We start from the raw sequence: 20,781 nt of genomic DNA, 5'->3' as shown, positions 1-20,781 counted from the left end.
GCAGCTGAGACTGGAACCGGTGCTTATATGGGGTGCCAGCACTGTGAGCCACAGCTTTACCCGCTATGCCATGGTGCCGGCCCTGCATTAGCTACATTTTGCAAGACTTATCTCAAGTAGAACTTAGGCCTCCAATAATAGTTTTGAATTCTATCCTGAGGAGTTGATTCCAAAGCCTCACAGAGCTCTTACAGGTTTTGAGAAAGTTGAATCTTGTGGTCAAGTAATGCTATGTATTTTCCTGTCTTCCTGCAAAAACCCCGAGTTCTGGAAAAAGGAGAATAGCCGTAATCAGCTTGACAACCTATTGTGGAAACTGGATATGTGATTAGATCTTAAAATCTTTGTATTTATGAATGGGTTTGCTCATGAAGTTTTGAATATTTACCTGATCTTCAACTCATGGAGCAAATGTGTTCATGACAAGTTTTAAGTATACTTTTAATGTTGAACAACACATTCTGTTTTTCATCCATCAGGCAAAGTTGAGCACATTTTCTGGATCAGGATCTATGCCAAATTCTAGAAGGATAAAAATGTTCACTGAAATTTAAGAAATATATATTGGGTTCCTATGTGCTGGTTATTTTTGGGTATTAGAAATATAAGTAAGATTAATTATTTTTTAACATTTATTTTTATTTGAAAACGGGTGTGTGTGTGTGAGAGAGAGAATAAGAGACAGAGAGAAAGAGAAAGATATTGAGATTAATTTTCCACCTTCTTGTTTACTCTCCAATGCCTGCAATAGCCAGTGCTTGGCCAGGCCGAAGCCAGGAGTCTGGGACTCCATCAGGTCTCCCACGTGGATGGCAGGGGCCCAAGCACTGGAGCCATCATCTGCTGCCTCAGGATCCATCAGCAAAAAGCTGGATCAGATGTAGGGTAGCTGCAACTTGAACTGGCACTCCCATATGGGATGCAGGCATCCTAACTGGCTGAAGTCATTGCACTGTGCTACTGCTGCCAGATTGGTTCTTTTTAAAAAATATTTAATATTTATTATATTAATTGAAAGACACACACCTAAAAATGGCTGTCCAAGTAATGCATATTTTAGGATCAGGAAATTTTGCCTATCAATTATAGTTTTTGTTATTGTTTTAACAGTTTATGTTTATTTTTACAAATTTTTAACAGTGGTTTCCTTTTTGATTCCCTTAGTAAGCTCATCTCAGGCAACCTCTGTTAGAGCTGACGGATTTCCTGTTCCAGGCTGTGATGATATCTTGGTGGTCGGCCTGGCAGTATGCTGGGGTGGAAGGGATGCCTATTATTGTTCATTGCAGAAGGAACAACAGCATTCTGGTAAGTGATCAGTGTGGGCTAAGTCACCATATGGCTAATGTAACATCTATTAGGGTGGTAATATTGTTTATTGAGAATAATATTGTGGTATTTTTATTTTTATTTATTTATTTATTTTTAGAATTAAAATTATTAACATTTGCAGAGTGGATAGTGTGTACATAGTTGCATACAGGAAATAGCATGAGAAACTCCTCCCTTACTCCATCCTGCCTGCCACATGAGGTGTTTTCTTCTCTGAGGAGCAGTGGAGCTTCGGGATTTCCTGGCCACCTTCAGGGTTTGCTTCTTAAGACTGGATCATTGTAGTTTCTTATCACTTTTTTCTCCCATTGACTGGGTCTAGAACTCACCTATAGGCAGTGTTGAAGTAAAAATTTATAGAAGTGGATTCATAAAGCCTTTGGAGAAGTCTTTGAAATTTAAAAGATATGATCTAAGAGCACCTTATAATTTGATTATGGTTGCTGAATACCCAGCTGATTGGTTGGTTTTACACAGGAGTAGAATTAAGGATGCTGTATAGTGTCTGTTCCCTAGTAATCATGAAGTGTTTTTGTTTTGCTGGAAAAATATGTTGCAGTAAGTCAGTACTTGCATTTATAGTTCTCTTATTTTTAATCCTGTAGGCTCATAATAAATCTCCCTTATGAATTCGTTTCGTTTTTGTTTCTTTTTTTTTTTTTTTTTTAACTTTTATTTAATGCATATAATTTTCCAAAGTACGACTTATGGATTACAATGGCTTCCCCCCCATCACCTCACCCCGGTTAGAATCGTTTTTGTTTCTTTAAAGATTTATTTATTCATTTGAAAGTCAGAGCTACACAGAGAGAAGGAGAGGCAGTGAGAGAGGGGTCTTCTATCCGCAGGTTCACTCCCCAGTTGGCCGCAATGGCCGGAGCTGCGCGAATCTGAAGCCAGGAGCCAAGAGCTTCTTCTGGGTCTCCCACACAGGTGCAGGGGCCCAAGCACTTGATCCAACTTTTACTGCTTTCCCAGGCCATAGCAGAGAGCTGGATCGGAAGTAGAGCAGCTGGGACTTGAACCAGCGCCCACATGGGATGCTGGCACTGCAGGTGGCGGTTTTACCTGTTATGCCGTAGCGCTGGCCTCAGAAATTCATTTCTTTAAGGTCTTTCTTGACTTTAATTCTTTATTCTGAGAAATGTAATTTCATTTTTAGAAATCTTGATATTTAGAATTTTTCACACCTAATTCAGTAGAGCATTGTAAATCTTCTAAAGCATTGTTTTTAGATGAAGACACTTCATCCACGTAGCTGATAAGATCTGGAGGTCAGGTTGAATACAGCTTCATGTGGAACCAGACCCGCTAGCCTTCTTAGCCTCTTTCAGTCTTTCCACTGAGGACTAAGGACTGCTGCTTCAAATGAATGTATGTGAAATTTGCCTTAAGACATTTTTCTCCCCCCTTCAGAAATTAGTGCCAGTTTGGTCCCACCTTCTCTGGATCCAAGGCTGACTGTGAAAGATAGGATGTGGCATCTTCAGTCCTGCTTGCAAAAGGCATCTGATAAAGAACGTTCTGTCATCATCTACGACTTCATCCGGAGCTATAAAATTCTTCTCTTATCCTGCGGCGTCTCCCTGGAACAAAGTTTTGAAGATCCTAAGGTTCTAGGTCTTAGTTTTTTTATACTTAATTTTTTTAATGTTAGGTAAATTTTAAATGACTTTATGTTTCTTATCTTTAATAGTGCAGTTTAAGTCTGTTAGAGAAATTACTTTTAAATCCAGTAATCTCAGGGCTGGTGCTGTGGCACAGTAGGTTAAACCTCTGCCTGCAGTCCCCACATCTCCTAAGGGCACTGGTTCAAGTCCAGCTGTCCCACTTCTGATCCAGCTCCCTGCTAATAACCTGGGAAAGCAGCAGAAGATGGATCAAGTGCTTGGCCCCCTGCATTCATGTGGCAGACCTTAAATAAGCTCCTGGCTCCTGGCTTTGGATCTGCCCAGCTCTGGCCACTGAGGCTATTTCTCTTTAAAAAAGATTTATTTATTTGAGAGGCAGAGTTACACAGAGAGAGGAGAGGCAGAGAGAAAGAGAAAGGTCTTCCATCCAATGGTTCACTCCCCAATTGGCCTCAACAGCTGGAGCTGTGCCCATCTGAAGCCAGGAGCCAGGAGCTTCCTCTGGGTCTCTCATGCGGGTGCAGGGACCCAAGGACTTGGGCCATTTTCTACTGCTTTCCCAGGTCAAAACAGAGAGCTGGATTGGAAGTGGAGCAGCCAGGACTCGAACCAGCGCCCATATGGGATGCCGGCATCTACCTAATTCATCTGCGGGCAACGTCTTTACTCGCTATACCATAGTGCCGGCCCCAAATAAATAAATCAATCTTTATAAAAAAATCTAATAATCTCTTCTACCTAGAATAGAATGTCATACACTAAATGCCTCTGTGTAGATAAAAACCTAACTAGCCCCAAGCCCTAACGTTCATGTCTTTTCTCAGAGCTTGAAGAAATTTTTAATTTTTGGTCATAAGCTCTAAATTTTTTGTCCCATGTTAAATTAGAAGTAAACTGTTAGATTTCATTTTGAGTGTACTTCGAAGATTCATTGGAAGATAGAATTAAAAGGTGAGATTATTTTTGTGCCTAAAGATAAGAGTCTAGTAATTTGATGGTAAGGATGGAATATGCTACTCTGAGAATCAATGAACACCAGTTGCTGGGCTTGTATAGGCTGAGATCCCAAATGTTTTATGCATAACATAGTATGCATTTCCATGAACATTCTGAGGTACCCTCTTATATGATAGCAAAATGTTTCAAATATTTATAAAGATGGAGGCAGAAAATAAGTAAAGTGCATGAGTGGAAGATGTGTAAAAAGATTGTAGTGAGAGGCCACTTAGCATAGAGGCAATCACATTCCTAGCCTCTGGGAATTTTCCTATTGTATAGCAAAGTTGATAGATTCTGAGTTATTAGAATATATACACTGAATAATATAATGCATTTTCAGATAATTTTTATTTAAATATCATAGAGTTACATCATTTTTTCCTACTTTTTTATATGGATACATAAGGTATGTAGAGAATCAATTTGGAGTTGAAAAATGGTACTATTTGCTAGTTGTTATCAGTGTAATTAATGACAGGCTGATTTTTTAGTTTGTTTCTTTAGCTTTTCTTTTGCAGAGATTTTCAAAGGCAACATCAGGTAAACTCAAGTTACTGTCCTTTCTATACTTCAAGACAGGCTTTGTTTACATGCGATATATTCTGACCTTTACTGGCTATAAAGGTTGTTAATTAATTGTGATATTCTGGAGTCTAAAACAAGAATATGGATATTATGAGCCTCTCATTAGAGCTACAGTTACATCTCAGATTTGTATTATACCTTTTTTTTAAATGACTTGATATATTCCATAACTGGTTTTGTTAATCGAAACATTAAAAAAGTGTTTAGAAAGAGTGGGAATGAAAGAGATCTTCTGTTCACCAGTTTATTCCCCAAATGCCTGTAACAGCCATCTATGCCGGACCAAATCCATGAGTCTGTAACTGTATTTTGAGTATCTGATGTGGACCCCAAGCAGTAGAGCCATCATCTGCTTCGTCCCAGTATGTGTTAGTAGGAAGCTGGATTGGAAGCGGAGTAAATGGGACTAGAATAGGCACTCTGATATGGGAGGCAGGCATCCTAAACATCAGTTTAATCTGCTGTGCCACAACACTTGCCCCAGTCAGAAACTTTTGGTGTAAGAAGATAGACTATTGATTTATGAAATTTCACTTTTATAAGAAACATCTGCCAACTTTTATATATATATGTGAAAAGGAATGAGATCAGAAATGAGCTCTTTTTCTCCCCATTTTAATTTAAGGGAGCAGATATATCTTTGAAAAAAATCACGAAAATATCCTAATTATTCTCTTATTCAGGTAGCATGCTGGCTGCTAGATCCTGATTCTAAGGAGCCAACTCTTCACAGCATAGTTACTAGTTTTCTTCCTTGTGAGCTTCCGCTCCTAGAAGAGATGGAGACTGGCCAGGGAATTCAAAGCCTGGGACTGAATGTCAGCATGGAACATTCTGGGCGATATAGAGCATCAGTAGAGTCCATTCTCATCTTCAACTCTATGAATCAACTCAACGCTTTGTTGCAGAAGGAAAAGCTTCAAGGTAAAAACAAAACTCTTGGCGTTTTCATGTGACAGTTGGGAATGCATGTATTTAACCACTCTTGTTCAAAAATTGGGAAATGACACATTTTTTGCAGATCCTAACCTTTGGATCATCTAGTTCAGGAATCAATCAACATTTTCTGTAAAAGGCCACATAGTAAACATGCTTGACTTTGTGGGCCAGGTGGAGTCTGTCACCAATACCCAGCTTTACCATGGTAGCAGGAGAGCCGCCATGGACAAAATCAAAGTGAACGCATATGGCTGTTTTCCAGTAACACTTTAGTAATATAAACATGCACCTGGCCCTATTTGGCCATGGTTTTCTTATTCTTGGTCCTATTATATTGAAGAGAAAAAAATGATATTTTATTCAGTTGTTACTAACTTTATATTTGAGTGTTATCAAATGATTTTTATTCATACTTAGAAGATAATCTTTCATGGATTTAAAAAAGGTGAACTCTTTTCAGAACTATTAACAGCTTTTTTTTTTAACAAAGGCTACTCATGTGATTCACTTGTTAGCCTAGATTGACTGCATTGACTCCAGAGAGCATAACAGATGCCCCGGCAGAGATGGTAAAGCAGGACAAAGTTGACTTCCTCGTGAGGAGTTTGCACCAAGAATTTATTGACTGATCTCAGGAAACTAGAAACGGCAGACAGATAGGTTCACACAGGATAGGCTTTGGATCCAGGTTGTCTCACTTATTAGCTAAGGGACCTCTTGGGCAAATTTCTAAAACAAAGTCTGGTTCTCACAATGCTGTTCTAAGAATTAGATGAGACAATGCAAATAGTGCAGTGTTTGGCACTGGGTAGGTTTCTATTACTATGTTAGTTGACTATTATTACTGTTTTTACTACTGTCACATCTGCAGTGTTGGTGGTAGTGTTCACCCCAGCATCACTGGGGCAGAATGTAGAATGACAAAGGCAAAGACTAGACTGAATTGTATGTTCATTTAGGGTTTCTTGCTTGTAATACTAATTAGCTGCCCATGTACGGGCACTGTTTTATTTCTGACTCAGCTTCTCTAAGCCAATCTAGACGGGCTGATGAGTGGGAGTGTGTGGCACACATGCCACAGGCCTGCTTCTACATCTGTGGACACTGATGCTGGGTGTACTGGCTGTCTTCTGTGTCTGTCTATTCTGCCCTTAGGCCAGATGTCCTGGATTGTCTGTACTTCCCAGATACTGGCTTTGGATGATGCTGATATGAATTGGTCTGTAACTTTTTATAGACATTGTACCCATTATCAGAACTATAAGCTTTTACTTTAAGAAATTATTGTTTGGTACTTAACGATAATTTCTCACCTATGAAAAGAAAGAATGGGGGCCAGTGTTGTGGCCTAGCAGGTAAGTTGTTTCTACTCTTTGTGTAAATAGTTCTCATTTGTAGCTGTGTTTTATTCTTTTTGAAGAATCCAGCTCTTCAATTCTTGGGGATATAAATCTGTTGGTTATTTCTTCTGAATTCCATTCATACTTCTTTGTTATCTTGTATTTTTCACACTTTTTGAGTTTATACAGATTTAATCAGGGGAACCCAAAATGCTAACTTGGGGGGAAGCTGCTTTCTCGAATCTGCCTCTACTGCTGAGCATGCTGCGCCACATCTAGGGTCTGTGTTAGCCTTTCCTGAGAGTTTTGTTTTGTTCCTGAGAAGTCCTTTGCCCTTTAAGGATATATATCCATCCCTCAGCCTTTCTGTTACTGAATCCGTCTCCAAAACAACCTTGTTCCTTTGTACTGCCTATGGATCCTGGCTGTTACCCTTATGTTGCGCTGCTTTGATTATTTCCATTCTGTCTTTATTGCTCTGAATCTATATCACAGAAATTCTGCTGTGGCTTGAGGCTCCTAAAGCCAGTCTGTGGCTGCCCAGTGTCTGTTCTTGGCTATTAGAGGCTGGTAGCTCTCATTTGTTTGCTTTTGGTGGTGGTTATGGGTGTCCCTGGGGATCTCTTCTGCTAATTAAAACTAGCAATGTTTCAAAGAAAGTGTGGAGCTGGCTGGAGTGGGCTGAGGTTCCCTGGAGTCCTTGTAACTCACAGTATGGAAACTGAAACCTTTAATATGGATTTTTTTTTTGTTAACTAAGTAGGATTTCATTTCCTATAGTGTTTTCTATAGATGCTTACTTTTCAGTATGTGAACAAATATTATGTAAAATAAAGGGCATTATGGTTAAATAATTTTGGGATTTTCAGCAAAACTAAAATAAAATAGTAGTCTGTGCATCAGGCCTTTTCAGAGCCTTTGATATATTAGCAATTGTTATGAATATCCAAGAACTCCCAACAGGCAATGCTTCTCAACTCCACCCTTTTAGGTAGAGCTTCAGTGGGGCTAATATTCCAGGGGACACACTAGGGAAACTGACTTAGAATGACTGTTCTATTGAGTAATGTCAGCAGATTGAAAAACACTGATTCTTTAATGGGTCATAGAAAACTTCTGTTTTAGGATTTTTTTTTAAGAGTTATTTGTTTATTTGAAAGAGTTACAGAGAGAGAGAGAGACAAAGGGAGACCTTCCATCAGCTGGTTCACTCCCCGGGTGATTGCAACAGACAGTGCTGGGCCAGAAGCTTCTTTCTGGTCTTCTATGTGGATGGGCGGGGCCCAAGCACTTGGGCCATGCTCTGTTGCCTTTTCCAGGCCATAAGCAAGGAGCTGAATTGGAAGTGGAACAGTCAGAACACAAACTGGTACACACACAGGATGCAGGTGTCACAGGCAACGGCTTTTCCTGCTGTGCAACAGTGCTGGCCCCAACTATATTTAGTTCTGTGTACAAGCATGCATATTATGGAACCTGGAACATTGGAAGTAATTTTGAGAAATTAACACTATGTGGTTAACTCAGCAGATAAAGCTAGCTACCTTGCTCCTCCTAAGAGTAGAAGCAGAAACATTATCTTGGGACAAATGTAGTGTCTTATAATCCAGACTGTTCACAAGATTGCCAGGTCTTCTACTTCCTGTGTGGACAAGGATAGTAGTCTAGTGTTTAAATGGCCTGTATTCTTTCCCCTTTTCATTGTTGGTTTGAGATACTGCTCAAAGGACTGGATCCTAAAGGAGAGTTTGGGAAGCACTTCTAGATTTTCCTGAACAGATTCTATGTCATTTAGGTAATGCTGCTGTTTTATTCACTCAGTTGTTGAATTGATATTTTAGTTTTCTTTTTTTCCTTTCAGATATTTTCCATAAAGTAGAAATGCCCTCTCAGTACTGCCTGGCTTTGCTAGAACTAAATGGGATCGGCTTCAGTACTGCAGAAAGTGAAAGTCAAAAACACATAATGCAAGCCAAGCTGGATGCAATCGAGACTCAGGCCTATCAACTAGCCGGCCACAGCTTTTCCTTCACCAGTTCAGATGACATTGCTGAGGTTGTATCTGGGGAATAGGGAAGTGATGTATGCGTGTGGTTCTTAAATATGCCTACTTAAACACCAAAGATAGTAAAATAAAACAGTCAGCAGGAATGCTTTAGGAATGGAATCTTCTAACATCTCACTTATAAGTTGTAATCCTGTGGTGGACTGTAGAGATTGTTTTCTCAAGTAACTTTGAAAACTTTTATGGATGGCAGTTCTTATTATCATGACTGAAGAAGCATTAATGTCTTGCAGGTTTTATTTTTGGAATTGAAATTGCCACCAAATGGAGAGATGAAAAGCCAAGGCTGCAAGAAAACTTTGGGTTCTACCAGGAGAGGGAATGACAAAGGATGCAAACTAAAGCTGGGAAGACGGCTCAGCACTAGTAAGGTGCTTTTGGGGGCAGTCATAACAGAATCTGAACTACATTTAGCATTTCAGTATGTTGAAAGAATTTGTTCAAATCAGGATCCAACATAGCCCACTGTTTGAATTTATCTAGCTACAAGCAAATTGGTTTGTCATTTGGTAGCCTACAAAATCTGTGGTGACATTCCTGCATGGAAGATCTAGGTTAGCACTTCTGTCCTTCCTATCATTAAAGCAGTATGAAGGCTTGTACATGCAGACCTCAGATACTCAGTTATTGCCATCTGCTACTCTTGGACTTTGAGCATAGTGTAATTTGTATAGTTATATGAATATGGAGAAGGGTATGGGAGAATTAAAAAGAGAAAAAAAAGATCCTTGACAAAACAAATAAAATCTTTTTAAAAATTGTTTTTAAATTTCGTAGGGCAAAATTGTTAGTTTTCTCTGAATTTAAGAATCTTACCTTCATAGGAATGGGCATTTAGTCAAGCAGTTAGGATTCCTGTATTTCATATCAGAGTGAGTGGATTCAGTTCCTGCTTCTAGCTTCCTGTTAATATAGATCCTGGGATGCAGGAATGTTGGCTCAAGTGATGGGGTTCCTGCCACCCATGTGGGAGACCTGAATAGTGTTCCTGGCTCCTGACTTCTGCCTGGCCTAGCCCTAGCTATTTGTGTGCACTGAGGACAATGAACCAGTGGATGGGAGTTGTCTCTCTATATCTCAGTTTCTCTCTCTCTAATCTAATCTAATTTCAACATAAATTAGCAGGGCTTGCCTTGTGGCGTAGCATGTTAACCTGCCATCTGCACTGCCGGCATCCCATGTGGGTGCCAGTTTGTATTTCAATTGCTCCACTTCCAATTTAGCTCCCTGCGGCCCAGCTCCAACCATTGAGGCCATTTTGGCGTGAACTAGTGAATCGAAGATCTAAGTCAAATAAAAAAAAAATTCTAATCATCATCCTTGGGAACTATATGCATTAGTGGGAGAGAAGAGAGAAAATTATTTAATTTTACATTTTAACCAAAGTCTCCATGGAAAATCAAGTATAGAAAATACAGTTCCTGCGGCTGTGGGGAGCTGTCCAAGTTGCTGTTCTATAGGATTTTGACACTTGTTCCATTAACCATGACTTGCCTGCCCTTGGAAAGTTTCCACAGCCTCATGCTGTAGCATAACTTTTTATTTAATCTCATTGGCCATTTTACAGTTAATTTATTTTTATTTATTTGAAAGGCAGAGTGATAGAAAGAGAGGAGGGAACCGACCATCTGCAGGTTCATTCCTCAGGTACCTATAATAGCTGGTGCAAGTGTAGAGTGAAATCAGGAGCTAGGAACTCCACCCACATTTCTCATGGGAGTGGAGGGATCTCATCCTCTGCTGATCTCCCAGGGTGGGCATTAGCAGAAAGGTCGATCAGCAACAGAATTGGGACTTGACCCCTTGCACTCTGATATGGGATGCTGGTGTCCTAAGCTGTGGCTTATCCACTGTGCCACAATGCCTGCTCCCTCATTGAACCTTTATCTCACAAGTTTCTATTCTTAGTGGCTCATTGATCTGCAGTATGGAGAAATTAAGTTTTTTTTTTTTTTTTAAGATTTATTTATTTACTTGAAAGAGTTACACAGAGAGAAAAGCAGAGGCAGAGAGAGAGAGAGAGAGAGAGAGAGAGAGAGAGAGAGGTTTTCCCTCCGCTGGTTCACTTCCCAGTTGGCTGCAATGGCTGGAGCTGTGCCGATCCAAAGCCAGGAGCCAGGAGCTTCTTCCAGGTCTCCCACGCGGGTGCAGGGGCCAAGGACTTGGGCCATCTTCTACTGTTTTCCCAGGCCATAGCAGAGAGCTGGATGGGAAGTGGGGCAGCCAGGACTTGAACCAGTACCCATATGGAATGCCAGCACTGCAGGTGGTGGCTTTTCCTGCTATGTCACTGTGCTGGCCCAGAAATTCAGTTTTAAAAAGAAATGTCTTCTGATTTCCTTGATACAGAAATGATACATGTAAATATTAGGACAAGAGGGAAACGACTGGGGTTTTCCAGTCATGTGAGTAATGGATTGGGACAGTGCATAAAGAATATAGATGTTATATATTCTTTGTGGGGTATAGGGAAGCAATTACTTGGCTAACCTGGTATTTCATTGATTTATTTAAAAGTAACTCTAAACTGATAATATTCAACATTACTGTGTTTGTAGTTATCACAGTTTATCATTAGGATGATTTCTTAAAATACCCAAATGATTATTTTGTGTTATAGAAATAAGGGTTATGAAATTTAGGATCTATTGTTTACCTCAATGATGTTATAGTTTGCAATGGAATTTGGATAAGAATCCAATTTATTATCTTTCTTTGGCAGGATGTTTTAAATAAGTTAAAGGCATTGCATCCTTTACCAGGCTTGATATTAGAATGGAGAAGAATCACTAATGCTATTACCAAAGTGGTCTTTCCCCTGCAACGAGAAAAGCGCCTGAATCCTTTTCTTGGAATGGAAAGAATCTATCCTGTTTCACAGTCACATACTGCTACAGGTGATGAGAGATTGTACTGTGGATGATATGTACTTTTGAAAGAAAAACAGTTTCATCTATGATATTTGCTTGTGATGGTCAGGGAATTCCAGTGATGACTATAGGGTTCAATGGAATTCAACACCATTCCTAAAACACAGAACAGTCAAAGCATTGATAGAGATTACCTAGATTCACAAATGAGGTTTAGTAGATATGTTCCTGCCTTTAAGTACTTGTACAGAGAAACTGGCTTGTCTGAGACAGTGCTTTGAATGGAGGTAGACATAGGAGTTGCATATTTATTTGGGTCAGTGATCTTACCCAATTTCAGCCCTGCCTCTCTGCTGAGCCTCTTAATTCTTTCCAAGTTGCCTCTGACTAGGCCTCGGGGACATCTATATAATAAGTGCATGTCTTACTTTGCTGTAGCAGAAAAGAAACTACAGAGTTCTTTGGGTGTCTGTGGTCCTCTTGGGATAGGTACAAGTGTAGTCTGGTAAAGAAAAAAGTACAGCGCAAAATATTTGCCACATGTGAGGGATGAAAGAGCAGCTTGAAATCATTCATAAGGGAGGCAGCTTAGATTGTTGCTGCAGAATGTAAGCTCTGGAACCAGAATGGAGGTTTGAATCCTGGAGCTGTGAACTTTTAGATGAAGTTCTTAACCTCTCAGTGCTTGATTTGTGGTCCTGCGTTTCTGGATCATTCTGACCTCACAGAGTCATTCTGAGAGTTAATTATGTTAATGCACAATTATGTTAATGCGTATGCATGTTGGGAATGGTGCATGGCTCCTAGAACATGCGCAGTGCCTGTTGTTGCTGCTGGGAAGGTGCAGGCACCAGGAAGAGCTGCTTTGCTCTCTGCTCACCTAGTCTTTGTCCTAAATAATTTTCCTACTTCCCTATTGAGGTAACCTTTTGTTCCTTCTTGGTCATCTCTACATTCGACTTAAAAATGTTTTATTTATTTGAAAGCGTTCCAGAGAGAGAGAAAGAGGAATCTTTCTTCCATTGGCTCACTCCCCAGATGCCACAACAGCCAGGATTGGGCCAGGCCAGAGCCAGGAGCCTGGAACTCCATTGATTCTTTCATGTGTTGGAGGAGCCCAAATACTGGGGCCATCTTCCATTGCTTTCCCAGATCCGTTAGCAAGGAGCTGGACTAGAAGTGGAGCGTCTAGGACTCAAGTTAGTTCTTTAATGGGATATCGGTGGCTCAACCTGCTGTACCCCAATGCTAGCCCCTTTAATTTTTTTTCCCAAAGGAACCTTATTAGGTAAGGAATACAAACTTCATTCATTTCATAAAAAGCCAGGCTTAGAAAACCAACCATTAATTCAAGGAACTAGAAAGTTAAACTTTTGAGTTGATTAGTCCCAGATGATCAATATGACCATTTTTTTTGTTAGTAATAAATAGCATTGTATCAAAGTAAATCAATTCCATTTTCTTAAATCTCTTTTTTTCCCTCAGAAACTTTTTATTTAAGGAATACAAGCTCCATGCTTTTCATAAATACAACTTTAAGTATATAGTGATTCTTCCCCCCATACCTGCCCTCCCACCAACTCTCCTACCCCTCATCCTCCGCCCTCTCTTATTCTCATTCCCATTCTCCACTAAGATCCATTTTCGATTAACTTTATACACAGAAAACCAACTCTATACTAAGTAAAGAGGGCAACAATTTGCATGGAAAAAAAAACCAAACAAAAAAGCAAAAAAACCCTTGTTCCTCAACAGTTGAGACAAGGGCTGTTCAAAGCCTTTGCATCTTGAAGTTAATTTCACTTTTTTTTTGAAACATAATTAACTTTTTTAAAAAAATATTTATTTTATTTCTTTGAAAGAGTTACAGAGAGAGGTAGAGACAGAGAGAGAGAGGTGTTCCATGTGCCCAAAATGGCACCCGCCCTCTCTCAGCTAGTTACAGGGCCCCGGTGCCAGGTGTTCGGGGAGAGACAAACGTGTGCCCTTTTTTTCCCTTCTAGGCTCCTACATACACTGTCCTCCACAGGGCTCCAAGCCAGACTCGTGCTAGGCTCTTCCCACAGCTTTATCACCAGTGGCTTGGACTCCTATGGTCTGGTCTCACCTCACTCCAGAGCTGATTCTGAGGCTCTCAGCTGCTAGGTTCCTGAGTTGTACCTGTCTCTACCCTCCACCTAGGTCCACAGTGTCTCTCTAATTTGTGTGGGATTTTCTGTGCCATTTTTTCTAAATTTTCCCTGAGATTGTGCTCCCTCCACTTTTTAAAAATTACCTTTCCTTAGACTAGAGCAGTTAGCACCTTCCCTATTCCAACATCTTGAAAAACCCCAGCCCCTAAATTTCACTTTGAAACAGCTGCTATTGCTTTATAGTTCTGTAAAATAAAATCCTAAACATTAAAAAAAAAATTTCATTTTCAAAGGTGTTACAAATTTATTTGTGCTAGTAAAGTAGAAAGTTAATTCCATTTCATTGATTTTAGAAACATTTTAAAATTTTATATTATTTTAACAGTGTTTTAGAAATGCAGAGTTAACCATAGCATACCTGAGCCATCACATGGTTAGAAATAGCTTACAATAAGTTGTATTCATGGTTTATAGTTTTTCCTTATCTTTTTTGTCTGTTAGTCTTATGTCATTATTTCAACTAATTGGCCAGGGCTGAGTATATTAAATATATTCTAGCAAAGAATGCAGTGTGTTGAAATGGAAAGAGCCTTAGATACCATCCATTGCTGTGTGTTAGCATTAGAACATTGAGCAGGTCACTTAACAGCAATGACATTAAAAGGTACTAATGGAACAATTATTTTGTACTAAAGACTAAATAACAAGCATGTAATATTGGGTTTATTTAGAAAAAACAGTATCCAAAACTTTAGAATGTCTGATTTATCAGAAGAAGATGAAATTATATATGGTAGCTAGTAGAGAGCTTGTTAGAAGGAAAAGTCATAAAACAGAGGACTTTAGTGTTGCTCTAGATGTGTTGTACAAACAGCAGTTTGAAAATTAATTAACCAAACTTTTGAACATTTATTTATTTGAAAATCAGAGGTTAAAACAGAGAGCAATGGCCGGCGCCGCCATAGTTCAATAGGCTAATCCTCCGCCTAGTGGCGCCGGCACTCCGGGTTCTAGTCCCGGTCGGGCGCCGGATTCTTTCCCGGTTGCTCCTCTTCCAGGCCAGCTCTCTGCTATGGCCAGGGAGTGCAGTGGAGGATGGCCCAGGTGCTTGGGCCCTGCACCCGCATGGGAGACCAGGAGAAGCACCTGGCTCCTGGCTTCAGATCGGCGTAGTTCTGGCTGTAGTAGCCATTTAGGGGGTGAACCAACGGCAAAGGAAGACCTTTCTCTCTGCCTCTCTCTCACTGTCCACTCTGCCTGACCAAAAAACAAACAAACAAACAAACAAAAAAACACAGAGTTAGGGAGGGGAGAGAGAGAGAGAGAGAGAGAAAGAGGGAGCGAGGGAGGGAGAGAGAGAAGAGTGATACCCAAACTCTTTTGGAAAGCACTTATATGTTTTAGAAAAATTCAACCAATGGGGAAATAAAATATAAAATATTTTGGGGAAGCAAAGGCTTTATAAGCATTTTTACTAAATAACTGTTTTCTATCAAGCACTAACTACCTAATTCTAGTCTCTGATCATATGAGTACTTTTGTTAATTCTCTTGATGAACATTCGTGTTGATAAAGCATACTGGCCAGGTGATGTCTGAAAATGATGCACTGGTGGTCACCATTGCTAACTTCTGCTCCTTCTCCTCCCCTAGTTAACTCCCTAATCTCAGGTGCTCCTCTGCCCCTGGACAGTCTCTGTCTTGTGCATTTTTGGCTTTCACAGCTTCAACTGGCATTTTTCCTAAAATCCATTAGCTTAATCTTTATATGTTAACATGTAACATGTTACATCTTACAAAACTGATATCTTGTACTCATTTTAGTGTAATAGTAGTTCAGTTTATCAAATTACTTTTTTTTCTTTTTAAAGATTTATTTATTTATTTGAAAAGCAGAGTTACAGATAGGCAGAGAGAGAGAGAGAGGTCTTCCATCTACTGGTTCACTCCCCAGATGGCTGCAACAGCCAGAGCTGCACCGATCCGAAGCCAGGAGCCAGGAGCTTCTTCTGGGTCTCCCACACGGGTTCAGGAGCATCTTTTACTGCTATCCCAGGCCATAGCAGAGAGCTGGATTGGAAGAAGAGCAGCCGAGGACTTGAACCGGCACCGACATGGGATGCCTGCATTGCAGATGGTGGCTTTACCCACTCTGCCACAGCACCGGCCCTCAAATTACTTCTTAAAATAGGATTGTTTTCTAGACAGCTGGGTTAATGGAAAATATACTGTAATATCTGATTCATTCATTTTGGAGTGATCTTGTTCTTATTTATCATTATTGGATTCATGAACATGATAAATATATCATGTAACCATAAATTTACTTTAACATTGATAGACCATGTATTTTAACGATAATTCAGAAATGCAGGTATGATCAAAATGTAAATTTTTTTCTAATTTTACATCTTTATTCTGTTTCATTTTAGGACGGATAACATTTATAGAACCAAATATTCAGAATGTCCCAAGAGATTTTGAGATCAAAATGCCAACACTAGTAGGGGAAAGCCCTCCTCCTCTCGTCCAAGGCAAAGGCCTACTTCCCAAGAGCAGGTAGACTCTGTTTCTTTGTATCTACTCTAATACACTGTTGTGAGTATGAAAAGCTCACAGGTAGCCTGTTAAACAAAACAGTGGTATTAGTTCGATTTTGTTTCAGACATGCCCATTGTGTTTTAGATACCTGTTTCACATCCTGAGTATGTGTTTAAAGAAGCTAGTTGATGGTGAAAGGCTTAAAGCATGGACCACTAAGTAAGTCATTTAGTACCACAGCAGGTGCTTAATGAAGGCTGTGGAAAATGGAGTTTAAGAAATATGTTTATTTTGTTGTAATTTTTTTTTTAATTTTTAAAAAAGTTTTATTTATTTGAAAGGCAGAATTACAGAGAGAGTCAGTCTTCTATCCACCGGTTCACTCCCCAGATGGCTGCAACGGCCGGAGTTGAGCAGATCTGGAGCCAAGAACTTCTTCTGTGTCTCCCATGCAGGTGCAGGGGCCCAAGGACTTGGGCCATCTTCTACTGCTTTCCCAGGCCATAGCAGGGAGACACAGATCAGAAATAGAGCAGCCGGGATACAAACTGGCACCCATTTGGGATGCCAGCACTGTGGGCAGCAGCTTTACCCGCTATGCCACAGGGCTGCTGCAGTGTCAAAACTTTGATGCATAATATTTTCATAAAATATCTCTTTTCCTTGAATGTTTTTGAAGAACTCTTATATGCTGTTTTTTTTTCTTTAATTTTTTAAAATTTATTTGACAGGCAGAGTTACAGAGAGAGGTAGAGACAGAGAGAGAGGTCTCCCATCCACTGGTTCACTCCTCAGATGGCCGCTACAGCCAGAGCTGCGACGATCTGGAGCCAGGAGCTTCTTCCGGGTCTCCTACACGGGTACAGGCGCCCAAGGACCCAGGCCATCTTCCACTGCTATCCCAGGCCATTGCAGAGAGCTTGATTGGAAGAGGAGCAGCCAGGACTAGAACCAGCGCCCATATGGGATGCTGGCACTTTAGGCCAGGGCGTTAACCTGCTGAGCCACAGCACTGGCCCCTTTTATGCTGTTTTAAGTCTAATACTAAAGCTAAGAATTTAGTAATGTTAGTATTCCCCCCCCCCATCTCCAGCACACCCTCTCATATATACAAGAAGAAAAAGCATAGATAATTTATATTTTATATAATTTATATATTTGGTCACAGAGATTTACTGAGTTGAACTAAACAACAATGAATTATCTCAAAATAAATTTTTGGGAAAAGCTTTTCTAGAAATGCCTCAACGTTGAATTGAATGTTTGCTAAAAAAGGTTGGTTTTCTTCGTTGAGCTTTAAGATGGGTTTCCGATAAGAACATTTTTCTTAGGTGGAAATGCTGACTTTACTGAAAATCAGACCTCTTGTGTACTTGCGATTGCTACACGTGGGGCTGACGATACTCTCTACACCACAGAGGACCAGATGAGAAGGATTGTACCCTGAACCCTAAGCCCTGGGCACAGAAGGAAGAGCGAGCCTCAGACAGAGGAATACCGTTTTCAGTGAGCATGCGGCATGCTTTTGTGCCTTTCCCAGGTAAGGTGGACAATGGTTCCTGAGCTTCTCGTTGTTGTGGGAATGTTTTGCAGAACGCTGATAAAGTCTGAATCATGCCTGCATTGGTCCCTCCATCTTTCAGCTCTGTGGTGGACCTGTGCTTTCCTTTAGTTTGGCCAGGTTTCTGGTAGTCTGCATTGTCTTCATCATCTGCTCTCTGTGAAATTTCCATGGTGTATCATGTGGCAGCAGTCAGCTGAATCTTAAGAGAGGATCTGAAAAAGTTCAGAAGGGCAGCCTGTAGGGTAATTCTTTTTTTTTTTTTTTTTTTTTTTTAAACAGGCAGAGTGGACAGTGAGAGAGAGAGAGACAGAAAGAAAGGTCTTCCTTTGCTGTTGGTTCACCCTCCAATGGCCGCCGCGGCTGGCGCGCTGCGGCCGGCGCACCACGCTGATCCTAAGGCAGGAGCCAGGTGCTTCTCCTGGTCTCCCATGCGGGTGCAGAGCTCAAGCACTTGGACCATCCTCCACTGCACTCCCTGGCCACAGCAGAGAGCTGGCCTGGAAGAGGGGCAACCGGGACAGAATCCGGCGCCCCGACCGGGACTAGAACCCGGTGTGCCGTCGCCGCTAGGTGGAGGATTAGCCTAGTGAGCCGCGGCGCCGGCCCAGGGTAATTCTTAACACACCAGTGAAGATGCCTTTCTTCCATTCTCTGCCAACTGGCAAACCCAAGGTAGTGTAATGAGCCATAAAAATCTATCTACATTCTGTCAGAAACTTATTCTTCAAAGATTAATGCAAGTCAACGATAACATAACCTTCTTGGCAATTTTCAGTTTTGTATTTTAAACATCTGTTGTCCAAGTGAGCCTTGACAAGGTCTATATGTTAAATGGTAATTTTGTACTGGAAGTTATGCAATCCAGGGCATCTTCTTTTATGTACAAGGAAAGAATTTAAAAGCGGTATTGTTCAATAGGAACATAATGAAAAGTTAAACTTTAAAAGTGGAAAAAGAACATAGTAGTGTGAAGTCCATTTAAGATTTAAAATTTTCTAAGTAGCCACAGTATTAATGCTTTTCCCAGTTTTAATATTTGAAAGAGCTCATGAGATCCCACAGAACATGTAAAACTTGTGTTTGAAAACAAAGGCTCTTGTACACACACACACACACACTCACACACACTCTTACACACACAAGAATATAGGCAAACATTTTGAGTCCAAGGCACATTCCATGCACAAACTCCTCAGAAGTCTGTGTAAACCACACTGTATCTCTGATTTGGAGAGGAGTCTAGGCTCAAGAAAACCTCGAAGAAGACGTTCCCAGTGGGAGGCTTAATATTCTATGCCACAGTGTTGGCCCCCATCTCATTCATTCATTCATTCATTCTCTCTCTCTTTTTCTCTCTCTCAAGATTATTTATTTAATAATCAGAGTTACATAGAGAGAGGGAGGGAGAGACAGAGAGAGAGAGAGACCTTCCATCTGCTGGCTCGCTCCTCAGATGAGATGGCTTCAATAGGCCAGTTCTGGGCCAGGCTGAAGCCGGGAGCCTTATATGGACTTTTTGACTCTCTGGCTATAAAATCAAGCCAGGTTGACTTAATTGGTTAGTCTCATTGGAAACCATCAGTAAAGAAACTAAACCCAGAGTTGGCTTGTGGAATGCCAGATCTTATCGTTAACTCCATTGCTTTAATTTTGGCCAAGAGCTAAAATAAAAAAAGCATTCAAGTGATCCTAGAGATAGATAAAGGTTTCCTAATATATTATACTTGTCAATGAGCTCTATCTTCCCAAGACATTAAATTGGGAGGGGGTTGAAATTATTTAAATTTTTAAAAAATTTATTTAATATTGAAAGGCAGAGCAATAAAGGAAGGAAGGAGATGGGGACAGACAGACAGACAGACAGACACACACACACACACACACACACACAAGGAGGGCTTCCATTCACTGATTCATTCCTCAAATGGCTGCAAGAGCCAGGTATGAGCCAGGCCAAAGCCAGGAGCCAGGAACTCCATCTGAGTCTCCCACATGAGTGACAGGGGCCCAAGTGCTTGGACCATTTTATGCTGCTTTCCATTAGCAGAGAACTGGTTCAGAAGTGGAACAGCCGGGACTCTAGCTGGTGCTCTGGAATGGAATGGCTGTATCAGTAGTGGCTTAAACTAACACTGTGCTACAACACTGGCTCCTATTTTAAAAAATTTAACCTAGTATGTTCAAAATATCATCACTTTACCATGAAATCAGTGTAACAATTATGAATAGACATTTTACTTTTTAAGTTTCCAATCTTATAAATCTAGTGTCTTTTATAGTTATCTCAGTTTCAGGCACTAAAGATTCATTGAAAGTACTTGGTCTGTATTTGAATTTGATAAAATTTATAGTCAAAAATATATTCACTTGCCTAAGTTTTTCTTTTTTTTAGATTTATTTTTATTTATTTGAAAGAGTTACAGAGAGAGGTGGAGACAGAGAGAGAGGTCTTCCATCCGCTGGTTCACTCCCCAGATGGCCACAATGGCCAGAGCTGCGCTGATCTGAAGTCAGGAACCAGGAGCTTCTTCCGGGTCTCCCATGTGGGTGCCGGGGCCCAAGATCTTGGGTCATCTTCCACTGCTTTCTCAGGCCATTGCAGAGAGCTGGATCAGAAGTGGAATAGCTGGGACACGGACTTGTGCCCATAAGGGATGCTGGCATTGCAGTTGGCAGCTTAACGCATTACTCCACAATGCCAGCCCCTCGTCCTACTTTTAATTTTTCAATTTGGCTTTTGTTTTTTTCATATATACCTAACCTACTTATTTCAAATCCATAGGT

General features: G+C 40.5%; 1 protein-coding gene across 1 annotated transcript in view; it reads left to right on the top strand.

The window, feature by feature from the left end:
* POLQ (DNA polymerase theta) overlaps window positions 1-20,781 on the top strand; it is a 106,477-nt gene that overhangs the window by 68,755 nt on the left and 16,941 nt on the right. The window contains exons 17-24 of the mRNA XM_002716640.6: window positions 1,165-1,308; window positions 2,749-2,945; window positions 5,231-5,471; window positions 8,688-8,881; window positions 9,125-9,262; window positions 11,614-11,788; window positions 16,325-16,451; window positions 17,852-17,973. Of these exons, the coding sequence (XP_002716686.2) occupies window positions 1,165-1,308; window positions 2,749-2,945; window positions 5,231-5,471; window positions 8,688-8,881; window positions 9,125-9,262; window positions 11,614-11,788; window positions 16,325-16,451; window positions 17,852-17,973 (1,338 nt within the window). The remainder of the gene's footprint in view (window positions 1-1,164; window positions 1,309-2,748; window positions 2,946-5,230; window positions 5,472-8,687; window positions 8,882-9,124; window positions 9,263-11,613; window positions 11,789-16,324; window positions 16,452-17,851; window positions 17,974-20,781) is intronic.

The sequence above is a fragment of the Oryctolagus cuniculus genome, chromosome 4 (genome assembly GCF_051225735.1).
Source record: "Oryctolagus cuniculus isolate XC-2025 breed Fujian yellow rabbit chromosome 4, ASM5122573v1, whole genome shotgun sequence".
Lineage (NCBI taxonomy): Eukaryota > Metazoa > Chordata > Mammalia > Lagomorpha > Leporidae > Oryctolagus > Oryctolagus cuniculus.
Note: the sequence above shows the minus strand (reverse complement) of the source record. Positions and strands in the feature narration are given on the sequence as shown.